This window comes from Schistocerca serialis, chromosome 4, assembly GCF_023864345.2.
Source record: "Schistocerca serialis cubense isolate TAMUIC-IGC-003099 chromosome 4, iqSchSeri2.2, whole genome shotgun sequence".
Taxonomy (NCBI): Eukaryota; Metazoa; Arthropoda; class Insecta; order Orthoptera; family Acrididae; genus Schistocerca; species Schistocerca serialis.
In genome coordinates, this window is record NC_064641.1 from 287,332,919 (window position 1) to 287,360,046 (window position 27,128).

Consider the following 27,128-nt stretch of genomic DNA (forward strand, 5'->3'; position numbering starts at 1 on the left):
TTATGATTGTAACTGCTGCCTGGTATATATGAGAAAGCAGTGGCCCCCAGACATTAATAACAAAATGTTTGTATAGCTCTGAATACCACCACCTTACAAAAAATGGTTTTGATTCTTTTTAAAAGTCAAGGATTGTTATATAAGCTATATCAAAAACTCAAAAGAACTGAAAAATGGGGAAGAAAGTAAAACTAATAATTTTGATGAATGCTGCTTTATACCTCCAGGCATTTTTAGGGGGGGGGGCCGGGGGGGGGGGGGGCGTGAGAGGGAGAGAGGGGGAGGAGGAGGGAAAGAAGAGAAGGAAAGAGAGTTGGATTAATATGGTTCAACTTACAGTTTAAAAATAAAACATATATACTACTTACCAGTTAAAACTAGAATCATTCCTAATGATAAGAAGTCTGGGTATGATGATAAGAAGTTTATTTTCATAGGCATGACTTCCTTCATTGTTCTTTCCATTGTTCCATTGACAAGTGTGTCCACATAACTGCTAAGTCCACGAGCGACTGATGCCGTCCCTATGAACAATAAAGATGAAAAAAAGAAACAGTTAATCAACTGCTGAAAACAACAACATTGTTATAATTGTAATTTGATTGGTACTGTGAAGATTTTCAATGATCCACTTTGACATTTTACAATAAGGCTACATTTCCAGGTGATTCACACTTATGACCACATTTACTTTTACAAAAGACCACAGGTAATAAGAAAGGCTATGATTCTTCAGTTTCTCCCGGCGTATTTGTTGCCCGAACAGTCCATGGGTATACTGCTGGTTCATAATGTCCAACGGGCACAATATTTCGGCGATCAGACATGTCGACATCATCAGCACCTTTACAAAGGTAAGGCTACATTTGCAGATTTACACTTATGACCACATTTACTTCTCCCCAGCTAATAAGAAAGACTATTTCTTAACCAAATATTTTGACTGGTTTTGCTTGTTATCAAATGGTATATTTAAAAGTCACATGTTGTAACCCACCAACAGACGAGTTACGGAAACCGAGAAAATTGTGTATTGCCTAAACCTTTCACCAGAAACTGTTGAAAGAGGTGCCACTTGCAGGTTGTCACAGTTCAAAGGAACTGCATGTCCGAGACCCTTATTCCTCCTTGATGTATCTACAATACAAATCTAAACAAGTGAACCTCCAGTACATCTGTCAGGCTACATGACCTAAGGTAGCAAATAGCGCAGTATAGCTCAGGGTAGAGGTAACGATATTTATAAAATAATGTTAGACAGTTGTCACAATTCTCTTACATGGCTTCATGTTACAACTAAGAAAGAAATTAAATTAACCATAAAAATTATGTAGTTCCAATTACAGCAACAGTGAGGATTCAAAGAGGCAGCCGACTCCCTCAATGAGCTGTAGGGAGAACTCTTGTACAGCTACATTCAGCTTTCCTGGTGTCAGCATGTGTGGTGTATGGTTGAATGTTTTATCAGAGTTTTTGTGCTGGACAGGTCATGTTTACACCTGAAGCACCAGGCCACTGCACAAATTTTCACTAGTGATCATCCAACTTCCTATGTTTGTAACATGATGAAGATTATCAACTTGGGTCAACGAGTAGCTAGTGACAAAGATCAGGTAGGAGGTCATAAACCCATACAAAACTGACTCCAGTAATTTGGTGAAGCAAATTAGCGACAATAAATTTAGCGACAATAAATTGCCAAATTATCTCACACAGAATACAAAAAATGCATGACAGTGTTATATAATTTCATGTCTGGATGACTGATCCATTTCAAATATACAGGTAGTCTCATTGAAGGTGGGATGGTACACAGATGGATAAGTCAGTGCATGTGTCCAAATTGTAATATCGGTTTAAAATTTGTGACAAATAGTTTACAGCTGTCTCTCTGGAAGTTAGTTATCAATAGTATCAATTTATGCATTTGTTTCCCATATCACAAGATGGACAATGCCAGCTGGCTTGGTGTACAGAAGCTTTGTATGCATTTAGTCTCAAACTGAGACAGCCGAAATTAGGAATATGCTCGATTCTGCCATATCAGTTTGTTCTTTGTAGTGCAGCCAAATATCTCTTACTTCTTGCAATGATTTGTACATTCATATTGGGAATTCACAGTCGCTACTATAACTTGGGAAAAAAAATTCCTGAGAATTCCAGATGTGAGGGGAAGATGGTGTCAAAAACCTCCTGATAACGAATGGCAAGTGTGTGTGTGTGTGTGTGTGTGTGTGTGTGTGTGTGTGTGTGAAAATTTTATGTGGCATAATATTTGTGTAATTAACACACTCTGAAATATTAAGTATTTTAGCATTATTCCGGAGGTAAAATAGTCCCCCGTTCGGATCTGCGGGCGGGGACTACTCAAGAGGACGTCGTTATCAGGAGAAAGAAAACTGGCATTCTTTCTACGAATCACAGCGTGGAATGTCAGATCCCTTAATCGAGCAGGTAGGTTATAAAATTTAAAAACGGAAATGGATAGGTTAAAGTTGGATATAGTGGGAATTAGTGAAGTTCGGTGGCAGGAGGAACAAGACTTCTGGTCAGGTGAATACAGGGTTATAAACACAAAATCAAATAGGGGTAATGCAGGAGTAGGTTTAATAATGAATAAAACAATAGGAATGTGGGTAAGCTACTACAAACAGCACAGCAAATGCATTGTTGTGGTCAAGACAGACACGAAGCCCATGCCTATGACAGTAGTACAAGTCTAAATGCCAACTAGCTCTGCAGATGACGAAGAAATTGAAGAAATGTATGATGAAATAAAAGAAATTATTCAGACAGTGAAGGGAGACGAAAATTTAATAGTCATGGGTGACTGGAATTCGATAGTAGGAAAAGGGAGAGAAGGAAACGTAGTAGGTGAATAAGGACAGTGGGGTAAGAAATTAAAGAGGAAGCCACCTGGTGGAATTTTGCACAGAGCACAACTTAATCATAGCTAACACTTGGTTCAAGAATCATAAAAGAAGGTTGTATACATGGAAGAAGCCTGGAGATACCGACAGGTTTCAGATACATTATATAATGGTAAGACAGAGATTTAGGAACCAGGTTTTAAATTGTAAGACATTTCCAGGGGCAGATGAGGATTCTGACCACAATATATTGGTTATGAACTGCAGATTGAAACTGAAGAAACTGCAAAAAGGGAGGAATTTAAGGAGATGGGACCTGGATAAACTGAAAGAACCACAGGTTGTACAGAGTTTCAGGGAAAGCATAAGGGAACAATTGACAGGAATGGGGGAAAGAAATACAGTAGAAGAAGAATGGGTAGCTCTGAGGGATGAAGTAGAGAAGGCAGCAGAGGATCAAGTAGGTAAAAAGATGAGGGCTAATAGAAATCCTTGGGTAACAGAAGAAATATTGAATTTAATTGATGAAAGGAAAAAAATATAAAAATGCAGTAAATGAAGCAGGCAAAAAGGAATACAAACGTCTCAAAAATGAGGTCGACAGTAAGTGCAAAATGGCTAAGCAGGGATGGCTAGAGGACAAATGTAAGGATGTAGAGGCTTGTCTCACTAGGGGTAAGATAGATACTGCCTACAGGAAAATTAAAGAGACCTTTGGAGAGAAGAGAACCACTTGTATGAATATCAAGAGCTCAGATGGCAACCCAGTTCTAAGCAAAGGAGGGAAGGCAGAAAGGTGGAAGTAGTATATAGAGGGTTTATATAAGGGCGATGTACTTGAGGACAATATTATGGAAATGGAAGAGGATGTAGATGAAGATGAAATGGGAGATAAGATACTGCGTGAAGAGTTTGACAGAGCACTGAAAGACCTGAGTCGAAACAAGGCCCCGGGAGTAGACAACATTCCATTAGAACTACTGATGGCCTTGGGAGAGCCAGTCATGACAAAACTCTACCATCTGGTGAGCAAGATGTATGAGACAGGCGAAATATCCACAGACTTCAAGAAGAATATAATAATTCCAATCCCAAAGAAAGCAGGTGTTGACAGATGTGAAAATTACCGAACTATCAGTTTAATAAGTCACAGCTGCAAAATACTAACGCGAATTCTTTACAGACGAATTGGAAAACTGGTAGAAGCAGATCTCGGGGAAGATCAGTTTGGATTCCGTAGAAATTTTGGAACACGTGAGGCAATACTAACCTTACGACTTATCTTAGAAGAAAGACTAAGAAAAGGCAAACCTACGTTTCTAGCATTTGTAGACTTACAGAAAGCTTTTGACAATGTTGACTGGAATACTCTTTCAAATTCTGAAGGTGGCAGGGGAAAAATGCAGAGAGCGAAAGGCTATTTACAATTTGTACAGAAACCAGAAGGCAGTTTTAAGAGTCAAGGGACATGAAAGGGAAGCAGTGGTTGGGAAGGGAGTGAGACAGGGTTGTAGCCCCTCCCCGATGTTGTTCAATCTGTATATTGAGCAAGCAGTAAAGGAAACAAAAGAAAAATTCAGAGTAGGTATTAAAATCCATGGAGAAGAAATAAAAACTTTGAGGTTCGCCAATGACATTGTAATTCTGTCAGAGACAGCAAAGGACTTGGAAGAGCAGTTGAACGGAATGGACAGTATCTTGAAAGGAGGGTATAAGATGAACATCAACAAAAGCAAAACGATGATAATGGAATGTAGTCCAGTTAAGTCGGGTGATGCTGCAGGAATTAGATTAGGAAATGAGGCACTTAAAGTAGTAAAGGAGTTTTGCTATTTGGGGAGCAAAATAACTGATGATGGTCGAAGTAGAGAGGATTTAAATTTAGACTGGCAATGGCAAGGAAAGCGTTTCTGAAGAAGAGAAATATGTTGACATCGAGTATAGATTTAAGTGTCAGGAAGTCGTTTCTGAAAGTATTTGTATGGAGTGTAGCCATGTATGGAAGTGAAACATGGACGATAACTAGTTTGGACAAGAAGAGAATAGAAGCTTTCGAAATGTGGTGCTACAGAAGAATGCTGAAGATTAGATGGGTAGATCACATAACTAATGAGGAGGTACTGAATAGGATTGGGGAGAAGATAAATTTGTGGCACAACTTGACTAGAAGAAGGGATCGATTGGTAGGACATGTGTTGAGGCATCAAGGGATCACCAATTTAGTATTGAAGGGCAGCATGGAAGGTAAAATTCGTAGAGGAAGACCAAGAGATGAATACACTAAGCAGATTCAGAGGGATGTAGGCTCCAGTACGTACTGGGAGATGAAGAAGCTTGCACAGGATAGAGTAGCGTGGAGAGCTGCATCAAACCAGTCTCAGGACTGAAGACCACAACAACAACAACAACATAGCATTATTATTTCTAAAACAAAGAAAATTCAATTTCAATGGTAGGTTAAAAATGCAGAACTCCTTGGTGTTTTATAAAATTCCTGAAGCTTCCTGATAATTCTCTGAGATATCCCCGATTTTTACAGGTAAAATGTAATTACCTGAGAATTCCGGGTTTTCCAGAAGAACTGCTACTCTGCAACCAAACTGCTCTATTTAGTAATGTCAGCAATGACAAGAGATGGAACATATCTACTCTCTATCTGGATAAACCACAGTGATGGACTGCCGTGCAACGACAGTGGTGCTTTTATGACAAAGGGACTGATCAAAATATTTGTTATCTATACATTTACTTTTGTGATGTCTGGCAAAGTTGTTATGAAATGATTATGATAAATGAATGTCATGTGACAAAACAGACATTATAGGTTGTGTATTCTGTTGGGTTATTTGTTGTACAGTATTGGTGCATTACCGATGTTATAGTCACAAAAACACTGGATTTACCACATTATTTTATTGCAGAAAGTACAATTAATGTTCATAATCACAGATGGAAAAACATCTACAGCTAAATTTCATTTGTCACCAAGCAAATTCACTAGAAGCATTTACAAGCGTCCCCAGTGCTGTGTCCCTACTACAAGAAAGCAACATGCAAACCAGCAAAATACTCATGTGCCACAGGTGGCCATGCTTCACGTTCCATTTGCTGCAACAGACCCAAGCATTATCAAGCTAAACACTGACCCATACTTGTCCCGTATGTTGGTAAACGTTCGAGACAACAGTATCAACAACAGCAACACACTGATTTGTTGTCCACAGAGCCTCCAGCAGTTGCCACAAGAAACATGGAGTCCACCGCCAGCAGAGTACGATCACAGCACTGTGATGGCAGGCACTATTTCCCTATGACATGTCATGAGCCCACCAACAGCTCATGCCAAATTCATGTGCCACAACATTATTTAGGCTGGCACTCAATCAAAGACAGGTACTTCAGTCTACATCCATCTACATCCATGCTCCACAAGCCACCTGACGGTGAGTGGCGGAGGGTACCCTGAGTACCCCTATCGCTTCTCCCTTCTATTCCGGTCTCGTATTGTTCGTGGAAAGAAGGATGTTCGGTATGCTTCTGTATGGGCTCTAATCTCTCTGATTTTATCCTCATGGTCTCTTCGTGAGATATATGTAGGAGGGAGCAATATACTGCTTGACTCTTCAGTGAAGGTATGTTCTCAAAACTTTAACAAAAGCCTGTACCGAGCTACTGAGCATTTCTCCTGCAGAGTCTTCCACTGGAGTTTATCTATCATGTCTGTAACGCTTTCGCGATTACTGAATGATCCTGTAACAAAGCACACTGCTCTCCGTTGGATCTTTTCTATCTCTTCTATCAACCCTATCTGGTACGGATCCCACACTGCCGAGCAGTATTCAAGCAGTGGGCGAACAAGCATACTGTAACCTACTTCCTTTGTTTTCGGATTGCATTTCCTTAGGATTCTTCCAATGAATCTCAATCTGGCATCTGCTTTACCGACGATCAACTTTACATGATCATTCCATTTTAAATCACTCCTAATGCCTACTCCCAGATAATTTACGGAATTAACTGCTTCCAGTTGTTGACATGCTATATTGTAGCTAAATGATAAAGGATCTTTCTTTCTATGTATCCGCAGCACATCACACTTGTCTACATTGAGATTCAATTGCCATTCCCTGCACCATGCGTCAATTCGTTGCAGATCCTCCTGCATTTCAGCACAATTTTCCATTGTTACAACCTCTCGATACAGCACAGCATCATCTGCAAAAAGCCTCAGTGAACTTCCGATGTTATCCGCAAGGTCATTTATGTATATTGTGAATAGCAACGGTCCTATGACACTCCCCTGTGGCACACCTGAAATCACTCTTACTTCGGAAGACTTCTCTCCATTGAGAATGACATACTGAGGTCTGTTATATAGGAACTCTTCAACCTAATCACACAATTGGTCTGATAGTCCATATGCTCTTACTTTGTGGGGAACTGTATCGAATGCCTTGCAGAAGTCAAGAAACATGGCATCTACCTGTGAACCCATGTCTATGGCCCTCTGAGTCTCATGGACGAATAGCGCGAGCTGGGTTTCACACGACCGTCTTTTTTGAAACCCATTCTGATTCCTACAGAGTAGATTTCTAGTCTCCAGAGAAGTCATTATACTCGAACATAATACGTGTTCCAAAATTCTACAACTGATCGACGTTAGAGACGTAGGTCTATAGTTCTGCACATCTGTTCGACGTCCCTTCTTGAAAACGGGATGACCTGTGCCCTTTTCCAATCCTTTGGAACGCTACGCTCTTCTAGAGACCTACGGTACACCGCTGCAAGAAGGGGGACAAGTTCCTTCGCGTACTCAGTGTAAAATCGAACTGGTATCCCATCAGGTCCAGCGGCCTTTCCTCTTTTGAGTGATTTTAATTGTTTCTCTATACCTCTGTCGTCTATTTCGATATCCACCATTTTGTCGTCTGTGTGACAATCTAGCTACAGTGCAGTCTTCCTCTGTGAAACAGCTTTGGAAAAAGACATTTAGTATTTCGACCTTTAGTCTGTCATCCTCTGTTTCAGTACCATTTTGGTCACAGAGTGTCTGGACATTTTGTTTTGATCCATCTACCGCTTTGACATAAGACCAAAATTTCTTAGGATTTTCTGTGAAGTCAGTACACAGAACTTTACTTTCGAATTCATTGAACACCTCTCGCATGGCCCTCCTCACACTACATTTCGCTTTGCATAATTTTTGTTTGTCTGCAAGGCTTTGGCTATGTTTATGTTTGCTGTGAAGTTCCCTTTGCTTCTGCAGCAGTTTTCTAACTCGGTTATGGTACCACGGTGGCTCTTTTCCATCTCTTATGATCTTGCTTGGCACATACTCATTTAACGCATATTGTATGATGGTTTTGAACTTTGTCCACTGATCTTCAACACTGTCTGTACTTGAGACAAAACTTTTGTGTTGAGCCGTCAGGTACTCTGTAATCTGCTTTTTGTCACTTTTGCTAAACAGAAAAATCTTCCTACCTTTTTTAATATTTCTACTTACGGCTGAAATCATCAATGCAGTAACCGCTTGATGATTGCCGACTCCCTGTTCTGCATTAACTGTTTCAAATAGTTCGGGTCTGTTTGTCACCAGAAGGTCTAATATGTTATCGCCACAAGTCGGTTCTCTGTTTAACTGCTCAAGGTAGTTTACAGATAAAGCACTTAAAAAAATTTCACTGGATTCTTTGTCCCTGACACCAGTTATGAACGTTTGAGTCTCGCAGTCTATATCCGGCAAATTAAAATCTCCACCCAGAACTATAACATGGTGGTGAAATCTACTCAAAATGTTTTCCACATCATCCTTCAGGTGCTCAGCCACAACAGCTGCTGAACCAGGGGGCCTATAGAGACATCCAACTACCATGTCTGAGCCTGCTTTAACCGTGCCCTTCACCCAAATTATTTCACATTTCGGATCTCCGTCAATTTCCTTCAATACTATTGCACTTCTTATTGCTATAAACACGCCTCCCCCTTCACTATCCAGCCTGTCTCTGCAGTATACATTCCAATCTGAGTTTAGGATTTCATTACTGTTTACGTCTGGTTTCAGCCAACTTTCTGTCCCTAGCACTATATGGGCGTTGTGACTGTTTATTAATGAGAGCAGTTCTGGGACCTTTCTATAGACGCTCCTGCAGTTTACTATTAGAACATTAATATTGTTATTCCCTGTTGCATTTTTCCTACTCCTACATTGCCGCGTCTCAAGAAGCGTCTTGTCGGGCCTAGGGAGGGAATTCTCTAACCTAAAAAACCCCCATGTGCACTTCACACGTACTCCGCTACCCTTGTAGCCACTTCCAGCATGTAGTGCACGCCTGACCTATTCAGGGGGACCCTACATTTCTCCACCCGTTGGCAGAGGTCGAGAAATTTGCACCCCAGATCTCCGCAGAATCGTCTGAGCCTCTGGTTTAAGCCTTCCACTCGGCTCCAAACCAGATGACCGCCATCGGTTCTGGGAACGATACTACAGATAGTTAGCTCAGATTCCACCCCACTAGCGAGGCTTTCTGCCTTCACCAATTCCGCCAACTGCCTGTACGAACTGAGGATGACCTCTGAACCCAGACGGCAAGAGTCATTGGTGCCGACATGAGCAACAATTTGCAGTCGGGTGCACCCAGTGCTCTCTATCACCGCCAGCAGGGCCTCCTCCACATCTCGGATGAGGAGTAAGAAAAATACAGTTAATACTTAAATTAAGGTAGCTCGCTGCACAGCAGACGTGAAGCAGACGGCAGTTACGACGACACTGACACTACTGGCACTATCTCAGCTATCAAGCCAGTCATTCCTTTGAGTTCTCTAGGTCCGACGTCAGCTGCATCCATGGCCCACCAATCTGAGCTCACATAAGGAACTGGAATGTTTTGTTGGTCTTTATTTCCCTAATGGGGTTGTTATGAATAGGCTGTTTAAACAGTCCACTAGTCAATCCCTAACTTCCTTATCTTGCTAGGTTTCTTTCTTCTTTTACTTTTTCTTGTGGTTGTCATACAATACCAGTGCTGTGAGGGTCCTGCTATTCAGTCCCTTTTACAATGTCACAGCTTCTTCCCCATGGACTCTGATCCATCACATCGAAGATGCTGAAAGAGACTTTTCTTGTTACAGTGGAATAACACACACAGGGAAGTTGAACTCAATGTATGTCCTATAAAGTAAAACTCTAACTTCTCTTAATGAATCAACAACACATGCATTACATGTCAGCTATATGTTCTCATGCATCTGCCTCACAAGACTCTAAACAGTATTACAATAAATCTCAGTATCAATGCTGTGATGATGATGATGGTAAATTGCATTACAAATTCCAGATCATTGTATCATCATGGACTTTTGTTGCTATTCTGCCTGAAGCCATGCATTAACAGTTTATGGTCTTATAGATAGTGAAATCTTTTGCTTCTATCTATCGCTTAAAGCATCCGATTGCTTCGTACATGGTGTAAAGTTCTCAGTTCTATGTACCTCATTTCTGCTACAATGGCAAAAGTTTTTTGAGAATAAAAGGCAAGCCATGTGTTCATTGTCGCAATACAGTGCCTATAACAGTTAGGCTTCCATCAACCACCATCACTAAGGGATGTGCCAGAAGTGCAGCGTTCGCCATGCTTTGTTTAGTGGTGTCAAATGTAGAGCTCATCGCCTCAGTCCACTGCATCGGAGAGTGTCCTTTAATCTTTGGGCCACAAAGTGCTGCAGTTAATGGTTTTTGTAGCTCTGCTGCCCACAGTACATGCTGGCAATAAAAATTTAGTATCCCAAGGAAATGACATAGCTCCTTGATGGTGCTTGGCTTTTGTATCTGCAGAATAGCTTCAACCTTGTCCGGCATGGGGAGGGAGCCTGCAGAAGATACATGATGACCAAGAAAATTGACTTCAGGTCACCTGAACATACATTTGGCTGTGTTAAAAATGATGTTGCGCTGTTCCAACCATTGAAACACAACTGTGAGGTTTTGTTGACATTGTTCTTCAGTGGTTGAAAAGATCAAGATAAGCAAAGCAGAAGGGTAGGCCTAGTAGCACAGAATCAAGAAATCTTTGCCAGGTTTGGTCTGTACTGATTAAACCAAAGGTCATAAACATGCTCTCTAACAACCTGAATGGTGTAATAATTGCTCTTTTTGATATATCTTCTTTGCTACAAGTGTCTGAGTACAAGCCTTGGCACAATCCAGCACACTAAAGATCGTTGAACCATGCAAAGCACTATATTATCACAAAAACTGAACTTGGTAATTCTGTGGCACAATTCTTACATTAAGCACTGTAACACGCCACATTCCACTCTTCTTAGGAACCAGGTGCAGTGAAGGCAACCATGGACCACTTGATCATTGAATAATGCCTTCTTTCAACATAATAGCAAACTTGGCTTTAGCTACTGCCAGGTGATCCAGTACCAAACATTAAGGCCTACATGATGCTGGAGAGTCCATCCGTGATTTTAATAAAATGTACATTATTATGCTGCACCTATTTTGGAGCTCCAGGGGCCTAGTGGGAGCAGGAAATTGGCATAATATAGAAGTGTACTTACAGTCCTTCACTTGTATCAGTTTGGTGCTGTGTGTGGTCACACTGCAGTGGAACTGGGTTGCAATCAGGCCAGTCACACTGTCCACAAGTCGGGAACTTGCCATGTCTGGCATCAGCTGGTAGTACACCAGGAAATCCACACAGATGATTGGCTCCGAGACTTCAGTGCCGCTGAAGTCCCTAATCAATTCACTGCACAGTACAGAGTTTAATTCCATATGGTGTGTTCCATATGTCGATATTGGGGAACTGTTAACAGCCGACAAACAGAGTGTGGTCAGTGATCACCACTGATGCATCGAGGTCCATGGCAATACACTCAAATATGAACCTTATCAACTAGATACTTTAGTCCAGACCTCATGTTATTAATAAACAGGTATGGTGATCCTGCCTGGCAGTCATCTGGGCCTAAGATTGACTGGCACTGGTATTTGGGAATGAGCAAGAACTTGGGTACTCATGTGCTTGTTTGTCAAACTGTCCGGAATCACAAAACAAGGTGTTATTTAAGGATCAGCTCCGAGACTTGTGACAATGATATCTTCTGTCCGACAGTAGTTCACTGAGCTGTTTGCATAGAATGTCTACCTTCACCGCCAATGAATAATAATTGGCAAGCGACCACCATTGCTGCTGCTGCTGCTGCTGCTGCTTGGCTCTACTGGAGTGCTAACTCCTGTGGGAGTGATAGCCTCGTCTATGTGGTCTGCAAGTTCTGCAATGACATCCCGTGACATCTCCGTTTTAGATGCTATTATTATCTTAAGTAGTGACAGTGGATGGTTGCTCCATTTTGTACATAACAGGTTGTCAGGAATAGTACTGACACTCACTTTGCCTGGTGAGTAACAGAGCTACTGGAGCAGCTCATGATCCCCAACACCTTTTTGCGTCAGCACTTGTTGGATGCAGTCTTGTTCTGAAGTGACTACTCTTCATATCAGCACAGTTTTTATCTTCCTACAAGATTCTTCTGTCTGAGGCACAGTTACAATATCTTGAATTTCCACAGCGGTAATTCCTGCATAATGAAAACTTTCTTTTGCTACAGCAAACCACAGTATAACAGTTGGGAGATGAGTCAGTAGTCAAGCTGTATGTAACTATGTACATCCTTTCTGAGAGTGAATGAAAAGCAAGCAATAAAGAGCACTGTCCCTGCAAAATCATCTGTGGCAGTGCATGCAATTTCACTTCGTAAACACAATGAAAACAGGTAACAGGCAACAGTAGATGATGATGACACATTGCTGCTATCTCAGCAAAAGTGTTTTTGCTTATGTAAAAATACTATGTGAACAGTTATGGCAACAAAAATTGACTTAGTTCAACAAGAGAATTGGGGAATATAGAATATGATACCACGGAAAGAAAAAATTATTCAGATCCATTACCAACACATCATGCACTCTTGCAATATGCCAGCTTGAATCTCTGCTAATCTGTCCCCACTGCCTCACCCCTCTTTTTCCTTTCTCTCTACTGTCCAAACCACCCCACCCGCTTCCACCATTTCTCTGCAGCTAGCACTGGTAGCACTACACTTCTTGCAGCATTTTAATTGTTGTGTAGTTGCTCTGTACCACCTAAGTATGTCCATTACAGTTACATGCAAGGGCAGAAAATACATAACTCCTGCACTTCAGTGTTGGTTTCTTGGGATTTCCCATTTTTCACAGTTTCCTCAGTTAGCTGAGCCTAGTAAGGTGTCCCTACCACAGGACACATACTGTATTCAGCCCAGTCTTCAATGTTAACCTTACAAGAGATAGGTTTTGAGAACTCGCAGTTCTTAAGGGTGATACACAGATCTTCCAGCCACACCAGAATAGTGTACAATATGACTATTAATAAAGCACAATGGCACACATTCCAATGTTTTGGAGTGAATCTACAGTTGTGTTTGTTGCATGAACAACTATACATAAACGTGTTTTGGTGTTGGACAACCACAAAACTTAATCAGATTTGCACCCGAAAGCAAAACACCAAATGCAGAATGTAGTTTAAATAACTCATATGCTAAGCAAACAGGATGATTTAATTACATGTGTTTTTCCATTTCAGAAAAAAATATGAGGGGGGAGGGCAATTGAAGTTGGCCCTTTCCAGTCAGCATTTAAAAAAAAAAAAAAAAAAAAAAAAAAAAAAAAAAAAAAAACTTGTGTTATCCTCAGTTTAGAGCTGCAGTGAGTGACATACTGTGTAACTAACCACACAGAATGTGAAATGTGGATAACCATAGCTTTCTGGTGAAGGAATACTGATATCTGTCTTACATATTACTAAATAGGTGGCCAACATATTTTGTGACACAACAAATATCTCCACTGAGCTAGAAACAGTTTATTTTGTGAATCGATTTCATCTTAGAATAATAGCAATAGTAATAGTAACAATAATAATAATAATAACAATAAAGGATTTATAAAAAAAAAGCTACGTGATGCTTAGATTGCAAAATCAACTTACCAATTACATACTCCAGAATAAGATTCCATCCAATGACAAATGCAACAAATTCACCAACACAGACATAACTGTAGACATATGCTGATCCAGCACGAGGCACACGAGCAGCAAATTCTGCATAGCATATTCCTGGAACAACAAAAACAACCATTATTTTCCACTGTTACTGACATTTCTGTTATTTATTTGGCACAATCTGGTAATGCAGACTGAAAATACAACACAGGATAAAGGATACAAAATAAAGTTTAAGATAGATATTGCTATATGACAAAAATGTATTGTGCTATATTTGGACTGAAAAAAAAAATACACTGAAACTAATTGAGATATTCACATAATGTTCGGCTTATGTGAGAGACAAACTCTCAAAGCTTCACTGTGTGTGTGTTACAGGTTGTCGTGAGTGAAGCATAATGACAACAGTTGACGAAAATGCTCAGTGTGTGGAATGGTTTATTCAAAACAAATCAAACATAATAGTTCAAAGAATTTTCTGAATATAGTATAGGAAGCAGCCACCCTCACTGATGTTGATACACCAGTGGTACAGGCATTTTATGCAGAGAGAAAGCATTATTGTGTAGTGGGTAATGGCAGTACAAGTGGATGAAGAGGCCGAGTGGCAAGGACATTATTTTGAAGTTGAGAAAGTTATTTATACTAGCCTAACGACATTCCTGAGTCAACACAACTTAATATTTGAAAATCAAAATGGCTTTATGAAAAACAAGTCAACTTCAGTAGCTGCGGCACAATTAATAGACAAAATAATATCTGTGACAGGGAACAAGGAGTATGTTATTGGAGTGTTCCTTGATCTACAAAAAGCTTTTAATTTGGTCAACATCACCCTATTATCAGATGTGGAAATTGGTTATTAGAGGAACCAGGTATGAATTAATAAAATCACACATGAGCAGTAGAAAACAATTTGTCTTGCTTAAAATAAACAGTGGGTCTTTCAGATCCAGAGTTACTGATGACGATTGTGGAGTGTCTCGAGGGTCTGTCTTGGGGCTCCTTTTCTTGATTTATGTTAGTGATACACAGTATTTTTCTCCTAAATGTAAAAAATATTGTATGCAGTTTATACATCTATTGTGTGCAAACACAAAGCCCATGACAGTTTGGAGGTGCTGGACTACAGTGTGACCCACAAAATAGTCTAGTATTTCAATGAAAGCCATCTAAATGTAAGTGCTTCAAAGGCTGCAATAATGAAATTTAACACAAGGAAACAAACAGAATTTGGCATGAAATTATCCACTGGAAATGGTATTGTAAAAAAGGAAAAATGGATAGAATTCTTGGGAATCACAATCCAGAACAACCTCAAATGGAACATGCATTAAGATTCCATAACCTGTAAGCTGTCAAAGGATGTATTTGCCATAAACATTATTAGCAAATATTGTAAGCATATGTGTGTACTAAAAACTGCTAATCAAACACTACTCTGATCCAATTTAAACCATGCTGTAGAAATATGGGGCACAACAACCCAAGCCAACTTAAGCACATAATTAACACTACAGAAAGAAGTTATCACAATTATTTGTGTTTTGAAACACAGAGAATCACGTGGCAACCTGTTCCCAAAACGAAGTGTGCTTACCATTAGAGGTGTATACATATTGAAAGTTATATTGCTTGTGAAAACAACAAATCCAAATTTCAACTGTAACCTGCACCAGTGTGATACAAGACAAAAATTCAGATACCCTATAAGTAGCCACAGAACAGCTTTATATGAAAAAAATGCACTTCATGCTGGTCTGAAGCTAGCCAATCCCCTATCAAAAAGTTTCACAGACCTTTCTACTAACAAATTAAAAGACTGTCTAAAGAGAATTCTCATTGAAAAACCTTTTTCTTCCATAGGTAAAAACCTGATCTTTATAAAAAGAGCTCTTCATAGTTTTAAGCAACTCACAACTGATCTAATGTTGATAACAACAATATTTGTGATGATGTTATTTGTATATTACCAAATGCAAAATGCATCAAAATATAAAATTTATTAATACAAACAGATCTTTAGTATGTAACTTACAAACTGACGTATACAGAAAAATAATCTGTATGTCGTCCTGAAATTGTATTATTTCTAAGGATTGTATTTGATTATTATTATTATTATTATTATTATTATTATTATTATTATTATTATTGGCATACAGCACCACACACAATGACATGGAAAAAGTGAGGCTGGCAGAACAGTTACACTTGGCTGTTTCAAGTTCACTGCAGAAGTCTGTTGAGTGGGTATCGTGTTGTTGTTGTTGTTGTCTTCAGTCCTGAGACTGGCTTGATGCAGTTCTCCATGCTACTCTAACCTGTGCAAGCTTCTTCATCTCCCAGTACCTATTTCAGCCTACATCCTTCTGAATCTGCTTAGTGTATTCATCTCTTGGTGTCCCTCTACGATTTTTACCCTCCACGCTGCCCTCCTGTACTAAATTGATGATCCCTTGATGCCTCAGAACATGTCCTACCAACCGATCCTTTCTTCTAGTCAAGTTGTGCCACGAGCTCCTCTTCTCCCCACTTATATTCAATACCTCCTCATTAGTTATGTGATCTACCCATCTAATCTTCAGCATTCTTCTGTTGCACCACATTTCTAAAGCTTCTATTCTCTTCTTGTCCAAACTATTTATCGTCCATGTTTCACTTCCATACATGGCTACACTCCACACAAATACTTTTAGAAACGACTTCCTGACACTTAAATCTATACTCGATGTTAACAAATTTCTCTTCTTCAGAAACGCTTTCCTTGCCATTGCCAGTCTACATTTTATATCATCTCTACTTCATCCATCATCAGTTATTTTGCTCCCCAAATAGCAAAACTCCTTTACTGCTTTGAGTGTCTCATTTCCTAATCTAATCCCCTCAGCAGCACCCAATTTAATTTGACTACATTCCATTATCCTCGTTTTGCTTTTGTTGATGTTCATCTTATACCATCCTTTCAAGACACTGTCCATTCCGTTCAACTGCTCTTCCAAGTCCTTTGCTTTCTCTGACAGAATTACAATATCATCGGTGAACCTCAAAGTTTTTATTTCTTCTCCATGGATTTTAATACCTACTCTGAACTTTTCTTTTGTTTCCTTTATCGCTTGCTCAATATACATATTGAATAACATCAGGGAGAGACTACAACCCTGTCTCACTCCCTTCCCAACCACTGCTTCCCTTTCATACCCCTCGACTCTTATAACTGCCATCTGCTTTCTGTACAAATTGTAAATAGCCTTTCGCTCTCTGTATTTTACCCCTGCCACCTTTAGAATTTGAAAGAGTATTCCAGTCAACATTGTCAAAAGCTTTCTCCAAGTCTAAAAATGCTAGAAATGTAATTTTGCCTTTCCTTAATCTTTCTTCTAAGATAAGTCGTAGGGTCAGTATTGCCTCACGTGTTCCAATATTTCTCTGGAATCCAAACTGATCTTCCCCGAGGTCGGCTTCTACCAGTTTTTCCATTTGTCTGTAAAGCATTCGCATTAGTATTTTGCAGCTGTGACTTATTAAACTGATAGTTCAGTAATTTTCACATCTGTCAATACCTGCTTTCTTTGAGACTGGAATTATTATATTCTTCTTGAAGTCTGAGGGTATTTTGCCTGTCTCATACATCTTGCTCACCATCACAGGGCAGAAAATCCCTAGAGCAACCATGCAACAGGTTCTTTGGGATGTTTACAGATGCATCTATTGCACGATTTTCTGACAAAGCAATATTTCATGTGTGTGTAGGATAAACAAGTATAATGTTCACATACAATGCACAACCAATCCACATACTGCAGTGGAAGGGGTGTGTGGCACCCTGAAAGTGAATGTATGGTCTTTTTTAATGTTTATCACATTGTGAGGCTTCTTTTTTTCTCCTCAGAAAAGAAAGTTAATTTTAACCATGACCTTGATATATTGGAGCTGTTGGTGTTGTCATAATTGGCTGACTGCCCATACATAGTTTTTTTCTAAGATAGTGCACTATCACATTGGGCTCGGACTGAGCGAGATGTCCTCTACCAGGTTTTCTCAGATTGCTGGAATGGCATGGGTGGTCCAATTCTCTGGCCTCCTACCTCATCTGACATTAAACTAATGGGCTTCTTTCTATGGGGTCTTGTCAATGACAGAGTCTACCAAAAAGTCTGTCAACCACAACAATGATTTAAAGAACCAAATTGTTGCTGCCATTGCCACAGCTGATGTGTTTATGTTGCACCAAGTGTGGATAGAGCTTGAACACAGACTGGATGTTGTGCATGTCACCAAAGGTGCACAAGATGGAATTCATTGAATGACAAAACTTTGCAAAACAGTGTGTCACATAAGCCAAACATTGTGTGAATATCTTAATTAGTTTGGATGCTGTAACAGAAAGTTGTACCATAAATTTTGCGACATGCTGAATATTACTGTTATAAGGTCACCACTGACTATAGTATAAAATATTGTCCTAGTTAGTATAAACGTATCCAATTTGTTAACTTTTTGAAATGTTAACTTTATCTTGCAAGTTGCTCCTTTATAGATCCATGTTCACTAGAATGTTTTCTCTACTAATTAAGATACATCCTATATACTAATTTTACACCAGAAATGTACAGTTGTGCACTTCTCAAAAGGGTAGTACCAACATCTCAGACAAATATCTGTGTGTAACAGATGCGATACAAGGTAGTATGATTAAACAGGTGTAGGTAGGTAAAGCTGTTGGCATACTTTGATTCATTTGTAATGAACTTGGAAAACAGAGATAGTCTACAACAGACAATGACGATGACAATAATGATGATGATGATGGGTTTGTGGGGTGCTCAAGTGCGCAGTTATCAGTACCCATTCGAAGTCCCAATCTTTACACAATACAATCTGACTATGGTCACGAATGATGATGAAATGATGAGAACAACACGAACACCCAGTCCCCGGGCAGAGAAAAATCCCCAACCTGGCTGGGAATCTAACCCATGGCCCCGCCACTAGACCATGAGCTGCAGACTTCTACAACAAAAATCACTTACAAAGCACTCATGCGCCCTATCTTATAATATTGCTCCAGTAATAGGAGTGACACCAAATAAGAAAAACACAGGAGGTACTGAACACATAGGTGTTCCAATGTGTGCACGCATTCTGTGTATTACATCACTGTTGAAAAGCTTTAGTCATTTGTGCATGCTCTTACATGATAAGATATTAAGTTTGGAATGGTTGCTATTTTTTTCTATTATATCACGTTTGTTTGTTGTGCTTGACATTAATAATGCTGAATTGGGCTGTAGCTGTACTTGAAAACTATAATCAGGAGACTAACTAAATTTACCAAAGACCCAGAAACATGAGATCAGGAGGTTCAGTTATGTACAAGTATTAATTGCATTTACATTGAGAACGATATTATCTGCAGAATAATTTTAAATAGGACAATTGCATATAAGAGCCATATGCCAAATTATTGATACTTCCACGAATGAAGATATTAAAGCAGACTGCAGTGAACCTTATTAAACACACTTTAGCTGCTGTTCCAGCATCTAACCAAATGGGATCACAAACAAATGATTGAAGGAAAGCTTGTGAACATCAAACTTGGGCTTAACCCACTACTCAGATTCTTTATTCGCCATTGACCCCTTCCAGTAGAATAGGGTTTTCCAGTTATAGCAAGTTACAGATGCAATCAACTTACTAAAATTAACATTCATATTATATGTGTATACTAATTATCTTATAAATAGTTATAGCTTTTAATATTAATATTAACGTAGTCCATTTTCCAGATTTTTTTAATATTGTAACATTGATTTTTTGTCAGCCAGTCATACATATAATTTTAGTTTTTTAAATGGCAAGGATTGAGCATTGAGAGGAAACTTGTAAAACCTTTTGATGGGATTCACTGTATGGGAGCTTTGTGTTATTGCTAGCCTGTGCCTTGGTCTGTCATTTTCTCCCTTATTTCTATTGTCATGCTCATAAATAGTTTCCCTGATAATTCATTCTTTAATGTCATTCTTGACAAAGAGTGTGGACTCATAGACAGACAGATTCACCACTGTTAGTACCCTACACTTGGTAAAAAGAGAGTCTTGCATTAAACATGGACAGCTTTTTTTGGGGGGGGGGGCGGGGGGGGGGGGGGGGGGGGTGTTTAAAAATTTTAGTGATCTGCAGAGAACATCCTCCTAAGAGTAGGCCATATGATACACATAGCAAAGAGCATGAAATATATCATAAGGAGATCATTAATTATTGAAGACTATATCTGTTTCCATATGAGTTAGCGCACTCACGAGATCTTTTTACAGACATGGTCTATATGCTCTTCCCAACTGAGTTTGGCATCAATATACATTCCTGTGAGTTTGTCCACCTGCTTAGCTGAGAGTTAACATGTTTGCCTACCATGTAGCAGACCCGTGTTTGATACCTGTCTGGGTTGGGAATTTTCTCCAGTTATAAACTGAGTGTTGTGTTATCACCACCACCACCACCACCACCACCACCACCACCACCACCAATGCACAAGTCACCCAGTGTGGCGTCACCCTGGATGGGGTGTCCTGACCATCAATGCCATATGATCATTTCATTTCATTTCATTTCATTTCATTTCCTGAGAGTTTGATACATTATTACCTACATTCTTAGACAGTCCTAACATAAGCTTTTGGGTTTTGTCTCGATTACAAACAAGTTTATTGGCTGCAAACCATTTTAAGATAGAATCAAGAGTTTCTTGCATAATCTGATCAAGAGCTTGGATGTCTTGACGCACAGTAAGTAAAGTTGTGTCATCAGCATAGCAGATAATCGACTGTGATACACAATGATGTAGGTCATTGAAAGCACAATAAAAAAGAAAGGGAAAAGGACAGAGTCCTGTCGAACACCTGTACTAATTTCAACTAAGGGGAGTGTATTTCTAACTGAGACAAACTGTCTTCTGTTGTTTAAGGCACAAAGAAATTACTGCTAATGTAGATTTTTGTACACAATAATACTCTAATTTTGTTAATGATATATTAAAAGAAATGCATTCTAATGCTTTACTGTTATCACATAATACAAGTGACACTATCTTCTTATTTTTGAAAGGCGTTAAAGTCTGAACAACAATTTCCAGAACAGCTGCAGTGGTATTTTTATCTTGCTGAAATTCATACCATTTGTTGCAAAGGAGGTCATGCATTTCAAAATAATTGCTCAACTGAATATACATGAGCATAGGAATTTTTGCAGAGCCACCCCTTTTTAATAAACAATGTATATTACTTACTTATCACTCATTTTATTTGAACCATGATTCTGGTAACAGTCATCCAGAAAATTTATTGCACATTTTGTAAATGTATTCTGCTATGATTTGTTTGCTCTCTAGCGTGTCTTTGCTGTGGTCTGCTTCATGTGTAAAGTTTACAACAACGTGACTCTTCACACTTTACACTTTACTTTTTCTTTTCTTTTGTGAAGATAAGGTAAACAAGGGAAGATGTATTTCTGTGGTTTACTCTGGAAAGAGACAGAACAGCAGTAGTGGAAAAAAAACTTATTTTTGAAAGGTGTTAATATTGTTATTGACGATTCTGTACTCTTTGATGAAATAAGTGCTTTAAGAACATACTACAGGATGAACTCTGCAACTCTGATAGGGAAAATTCTTTCTGAGGAATGATACCAATGCATGAGTAGTATCTATAGTGTTGACTGCATTGAATTGTTGAAGGCAGCACAGTACTATTCTGCCATAGCTGCACATAATGCAGCTGTAGAGCCATCATTTTCTCTGCTAAATGTCCAATGGATAGATGAGCAGAGTAAGCTCATTGTTGAAAGTGTAAATGTACTGTACAAAATGAAAAATGTAATATCATCAGTACTATGACAGGACTGACTGTCAAAAACAGATTTCCTGAAAAAGGCCCAAGGAAATGAAAGATATGTGAAATAAATCACATTATTTGAATGCCCAAAAGTTTTTGAACATTAAAATATGGTAACCACAATTAGGTTCACTGTCACTGAACAAGAAAAAAGTTGGACGAAGCACAGAAATAGAAAACTGCTTAAATTACAAATCTTGAGAAAGGTAACAGAAAATAATACACTGGGAAGAAAAAGAAAAGAAAAAGGAAAAAGAAAAATTACTGACTCATGCTTCACAGAGAAAGAAGAAGCAATGCCATTGGCTTCAGTTTCGTCTCAATGCTGAATTACAAAAAGTCTTCATAGACCCACAAATTAAATATCTCACCAAATGGAAAAAAAGGAACCACTGGAGTCAAAATTATAACTAAAACCTTTCGTTCACATTCTTTGTCCACAAAAACTTACATTTATATAAGTAAAAGGGATTTCCAATTCTGAAAATATGGGTGTCTAATTATTTTCAGTGTGTGGTCGGCATTTTGGTTAATGTTTCAAGTAATCAGAATTGACATTTTCTTGTTGATGGTACTCCATATCTCCATGAAAAGTATGCAATTAGTTACTACTGCTGATTGGAACTCACAAAATGTGTTCACTAGGCTGAAAAATCTCATTGTTGCATATGCAGTACTATTAAAAATGAATGACAGTAGGTTATAAGTTATCTACTACAAAATATTGTGTACTAGCATACACATGTCAAGATCAGTCATAATCTAGTTTCACTCTTGTCATTACGAGAAAAGCAACATACGAATTTTGTAGATTTAGGACTTAGCAACTAATAATACTCAATACCAGTTGCATGTATGTATCTATCCTACCCATAATTCATTACATTGCCTTTCAGCTTTTGTAAATAAATGTTATTTTAAGTGGAATAGTATCATAACAGAATGTGAGAACATGTCTTGTGCTGCTACAGCTTCTCCGTATTGATGTCACACAGAAACACCCTATCATTGTCAAATGCATTGGCCCTACCCTAGCAATGAGCATCAGGTGAGAAATTGACAAAAATACTGTGCTACAAACCCATACATATTAGTCCCAAAGACAAGACTAGACTAATTACAACATGAACACAAGCAATTACACTGTCACTCTTTCCATGCTCCATATGTGAACAGAGCACAAAGAATCTCTAATATGTGGTACAATTGATGGCACCCCTTGTCATAGACTTTGCAGTAGTTTGCAGAATATTAGAACTTCCTTCCTACAGATTGGGCAACTATTTTGAAGGAATGTGCACCTTCCCTTATGCCCAGCATACAGGATCATCTGAATTTAGTTAATTGTATGAATTACAGTTGTTGATGTTGCTCTGGAATAACTAAAGATTATACAAATTCTATACAATGTTTCAAACAAAAAATTACTTTAACAAGTTATTTATAATTTTATGGGTTCAGTACTGGTAGTTTGATTCATAGTTAAGTTTCCTACTTTGTTCACACCTCACTGGCTCGGGTCACTTTTTTATCACACCACCACTTAGAAAAAGTATGCTTCGATGTCACACTTCAAAGTGTTGATACCTAAGTTTCACGTGTGTTACACAAATGAACAATTAATGCTGATGCATGTTGAAGTGCAATACAATTGTGTTTCAATTGTGTTTTTTAGGTGATATAACATATGTGAAGAAATTTTAGCACACAACATTCAGTACGATAGAATGAAACAAATCAGATGACAGTTTTTTAAGTCATCAGAGCTTACAACGATATGATGCCATCCATCATATTTTCAAATCTATTGCTCATACGTGAAGCATCGGAATCGAAAACTGGACTCACAGGAGAAGTTCATATCATAGAAAGATAGAGTGTCAGTCCTCTTGTACTTAAGTCGGCATTGTGCCTTTTGTATTAAATTCGGATGCAATTTCTGTGTTTCATCGTCAATAGGTATGTATTTATTCCAGTCTTCTATTAGCACACCTCGTCCTCCCCACTATCTATGCCAATTACCACCTCCCTCCCGCCCCCTCTGCCCGTCTCCCACCTCCCTCCCGCCCCCTCTGCCCGTCTCCCACCTCCCTCCCGCCCCCTCTGCCCGTCGCCCACCTCCCTCCCGCCCCCTCTGCCCGTCGCCCACCTCCCTCCAGCCCCCTCTGCCCGTCGCCCACCTCCCTCCAGCCCCCTCTGCCCGTCGCCCACCTCCCTTGCACCCTTGCACCCTCTGTGCTCATCTCCTCCTTCCTCCAACCTCTCTCTGTCCATCTCCTCTCCCCCTATCTGTATCCATCTTGTCCTACCCCCTCTCTCAGGGAACAGAAATTCCTGAACATGTTCAGCTATTTATCTGGCATCTGTGAGGAAATTTGGAAGAGTCTCTAAAAGTTATACATTTTCAGAAATGAGTAGTGATCATTAGAAAATGAAATGGCAACTGGGAAGGTAAAAATGAATTAGGCACAACTGGCAAAATAGCTACCCCCAACACTGGCTGCAATCAAAGAGTATACTCCTTCATTAGTCTCACTAAATGAGAGACACGATAATGCAGCATTTGCACTATGAAGCAACGCAAAGCAATGCTTTATTCTCATTCTTCCATTTGCATTCTGGTTACCAAATAATCAGGAAGTGGAAAGTCAACTGTTAATTCACAATGCTTTTGTTACAATCTGGAATAGCAATACAAATTCAATGACACATTGTAATTAAAATACAATGCCTTATTTGTCCTTGAGAAATGTAAATTTCTGTTGCACACAACGGTGAGGTTATAAAATAGTTCTTTCTTCTTTTTAATCTTTCATGTGTGTGACTGATACACATAATGCTATAGCAATTATTTAAAGCGTTTTAATTTATGTTTGCCAGTTTTGGTACATAAAATAAAAATGTAAATGTCGTGTGACTAGGGCCTCCCATTGGGTAGAGCATTCGCCGGGTGCAAGTCTGGACGCCACTTCAGTGACTTGTGCGTTGATGGGGATGAAGTAATGATGATCAGGACAACACAACACCCAGTCCCTGAGTGGAGAAAATCTCAGACCCATCTGGGAATCGAACCCAGGCCATTAGGATTGACATTCTGTCACACTGACCACTCAGCTACCAGGGGCAGACTTTTGGTAAATTATCATTATTTTAATATGATGAACTTTCCTCTTGTTGATGTGCAAGATCTGAAAGTACACCTGTCTTCTAGGAAAGAGAAAAATTCACTAAATTCTGCTAGTACTTCAAATATTAAAGGCTTCTTTGCTCAGCCCACACAGTCAACATATTGTATTAGAGCTGCAGAGGCAACCCTTGCTTTTCACGCTGTTTATCACCATACATCGTACAAATCCATGGACTGTGTGCCTAAACTAAATGCAAAACTATACCGCAATTGTGATATTGTGAAGAAAGTTTTGTGCACAAGAATAAACACTAAAGTGATCATTGACAGAAGCCTTGCACGAATTTTTGTTGATTTGACAGTACAATATCTTGAAGAAATTTCTTGTTTCCTTGTTACTATTAACCATAGTAATCATGGTCCACAGAAAGTATTTGCTGTTTTAGTACAATATTTTGGCCTCAAAGCTGGTTGTAAACAGACAAAGGTAGACAAAGCTGGAACTACTCCAAATGAAACTGGTGAAACAATATTATCATATGTTCAACATACTTTGGTAGGGTTAATAATAGAAAAGAAATGTATAGCATTTGGAGCTGACAATACAAACACAAATTCCAGTTGCGTAAGTCCACTAAAGGGTAAAAATGAATTCACCAAAGTAAAGTGATACAGTAACGAAAATTTGGTTGGAATGGGCTGTCCTGCTCACATTCATAACGATGCTATTCAGTATGGTCCAGATAGAGTAAAAGTAGATTTAGAGTGTACTGTTTTCAGGTCATACAATTACTTTTCCATATGTACAGTAAGAAGTGAGGAATTCAATGAGGCTTTAAAATATTACTTTCTGTTGGCACACAATGCTCCTGAAGTTCTAAATATGTTCTTAGAAAACAGTTTGTGTAAGGCTTATTTATATCACTTACAATCATCCATGTACTTGTTTCGCCATCGGATAAAACAGCTTGAAACGTTCATTTTTGAGACGATTGCAATATTAGATAATGTGTGTTCTCTTCTAAGAACAGAGTGGATAGTAATTTCATGTTACTATAGACAAAAAGAACACTGAAGAGTGCTGCAGAGGAATGCCTCAATAAAGAAGATAACAATTTTGAGCAGGAATCTGTTTTGTTGTATAACAAGTATATGGACTATTTGGATAAATAGCACACATCATTTTCAGAAATCAAATTTTCTGTTGTGTAAATGATATAGTATGCATTAACGACATATGAAAGTGTGTACATTTCCAGAGTGATAAAGGGATTTTAATAGATGAAAACTGTTGTGATGAGGTAAGTAATATGAACACATTTTTGCAGCAACATAGCTCTGAGCTTTGGAGATTGTCCTGTAATGATAAGTGGTTCACATATTTTAGTGGCAGCAAGCATGAGGACTGCTACTCTGAAATGCTGAAAATAGTTCAGAATGTTTTTGCTACTCCTACACACAACACTAACATTGAAATAGTATTTTTACTAATAACAGCATAGTGGGCATATACAAGGAACAGATTATCTGTTGATTCAGTCGAAGGTGTTGCTTTTGTGAAGCATAATTTTAGAAACTTCAGTTGGATGGAATTTTTTAATTATATTTCTAACAAAATTAGTTCTTCAGAGAAGTTTAACTGACTGCTGTTGATGATCACTTTTAACACTGCATGTGTCAGGATCTATAAAAAAAAATTGAACTTTACATTACTTTTGTACTGACCTATAATATCCCACATGTTGCTCAAATTTGCTGCATTTTTTACCATTAATATATTTCCATAAAATAATCTGGTAAATCTGCAGAAATATTCAGTCAGATCTCGATAAGATTTCAAAGTGGTGTAGAGATTGGCAATTTGCTTTAAATGTTCAGAAATGTAAACTTTTGCACTTCACAAAACGAAAAAAATGTAGTATCCTATGACTACAATATCAATAACTCACTGTTGGAATCTGCTAACTTGCACCCATACCTGAGCGTAACACTTTGTAGGGATATGAAATGGAATGATCACATAAGTTCAGTCATGGATAAAGCAGGTGGTAGACTTCGGTTTGTAGGTAGAACACTGCAGAAGCGCAATCAGTCTACAAAGGAGATTGCTTACAAATCAATCATGCAACGGGTTCTAGAACATTGTGAAAATCGGTGGGTCCTGTACCAAATAGGG

General features: G+C 38.8%; 1 protein-coding gene across 1 annotated transcript in view; it reads right to left on the reverse strand.

The window, feature by feature from the left end:
- The window catches only part of LOC126474170 (cationic amino acid transporter 2-like), a 415,453-nt gene that overhangs the window by 93,253 nt on the left and 295,072 nt on the right, over window positions 1-27,128 (reverse strand). The window contains exons 4-5 of the mRNA XM_050101629.1: window positions 13,913-14,041; window positions 369-524 (exon numbers count right to left, since the gene is read on the reverse strand). Coding sequence (XP_049957586.1) covers window positions 369-524; window positions 13,913-14,041 — 285 coding nt within the window. The remainder of the gene's footprint in view (window positions 1-368; window positions 525-13,912; window positions 14,042-27,128) is intronic.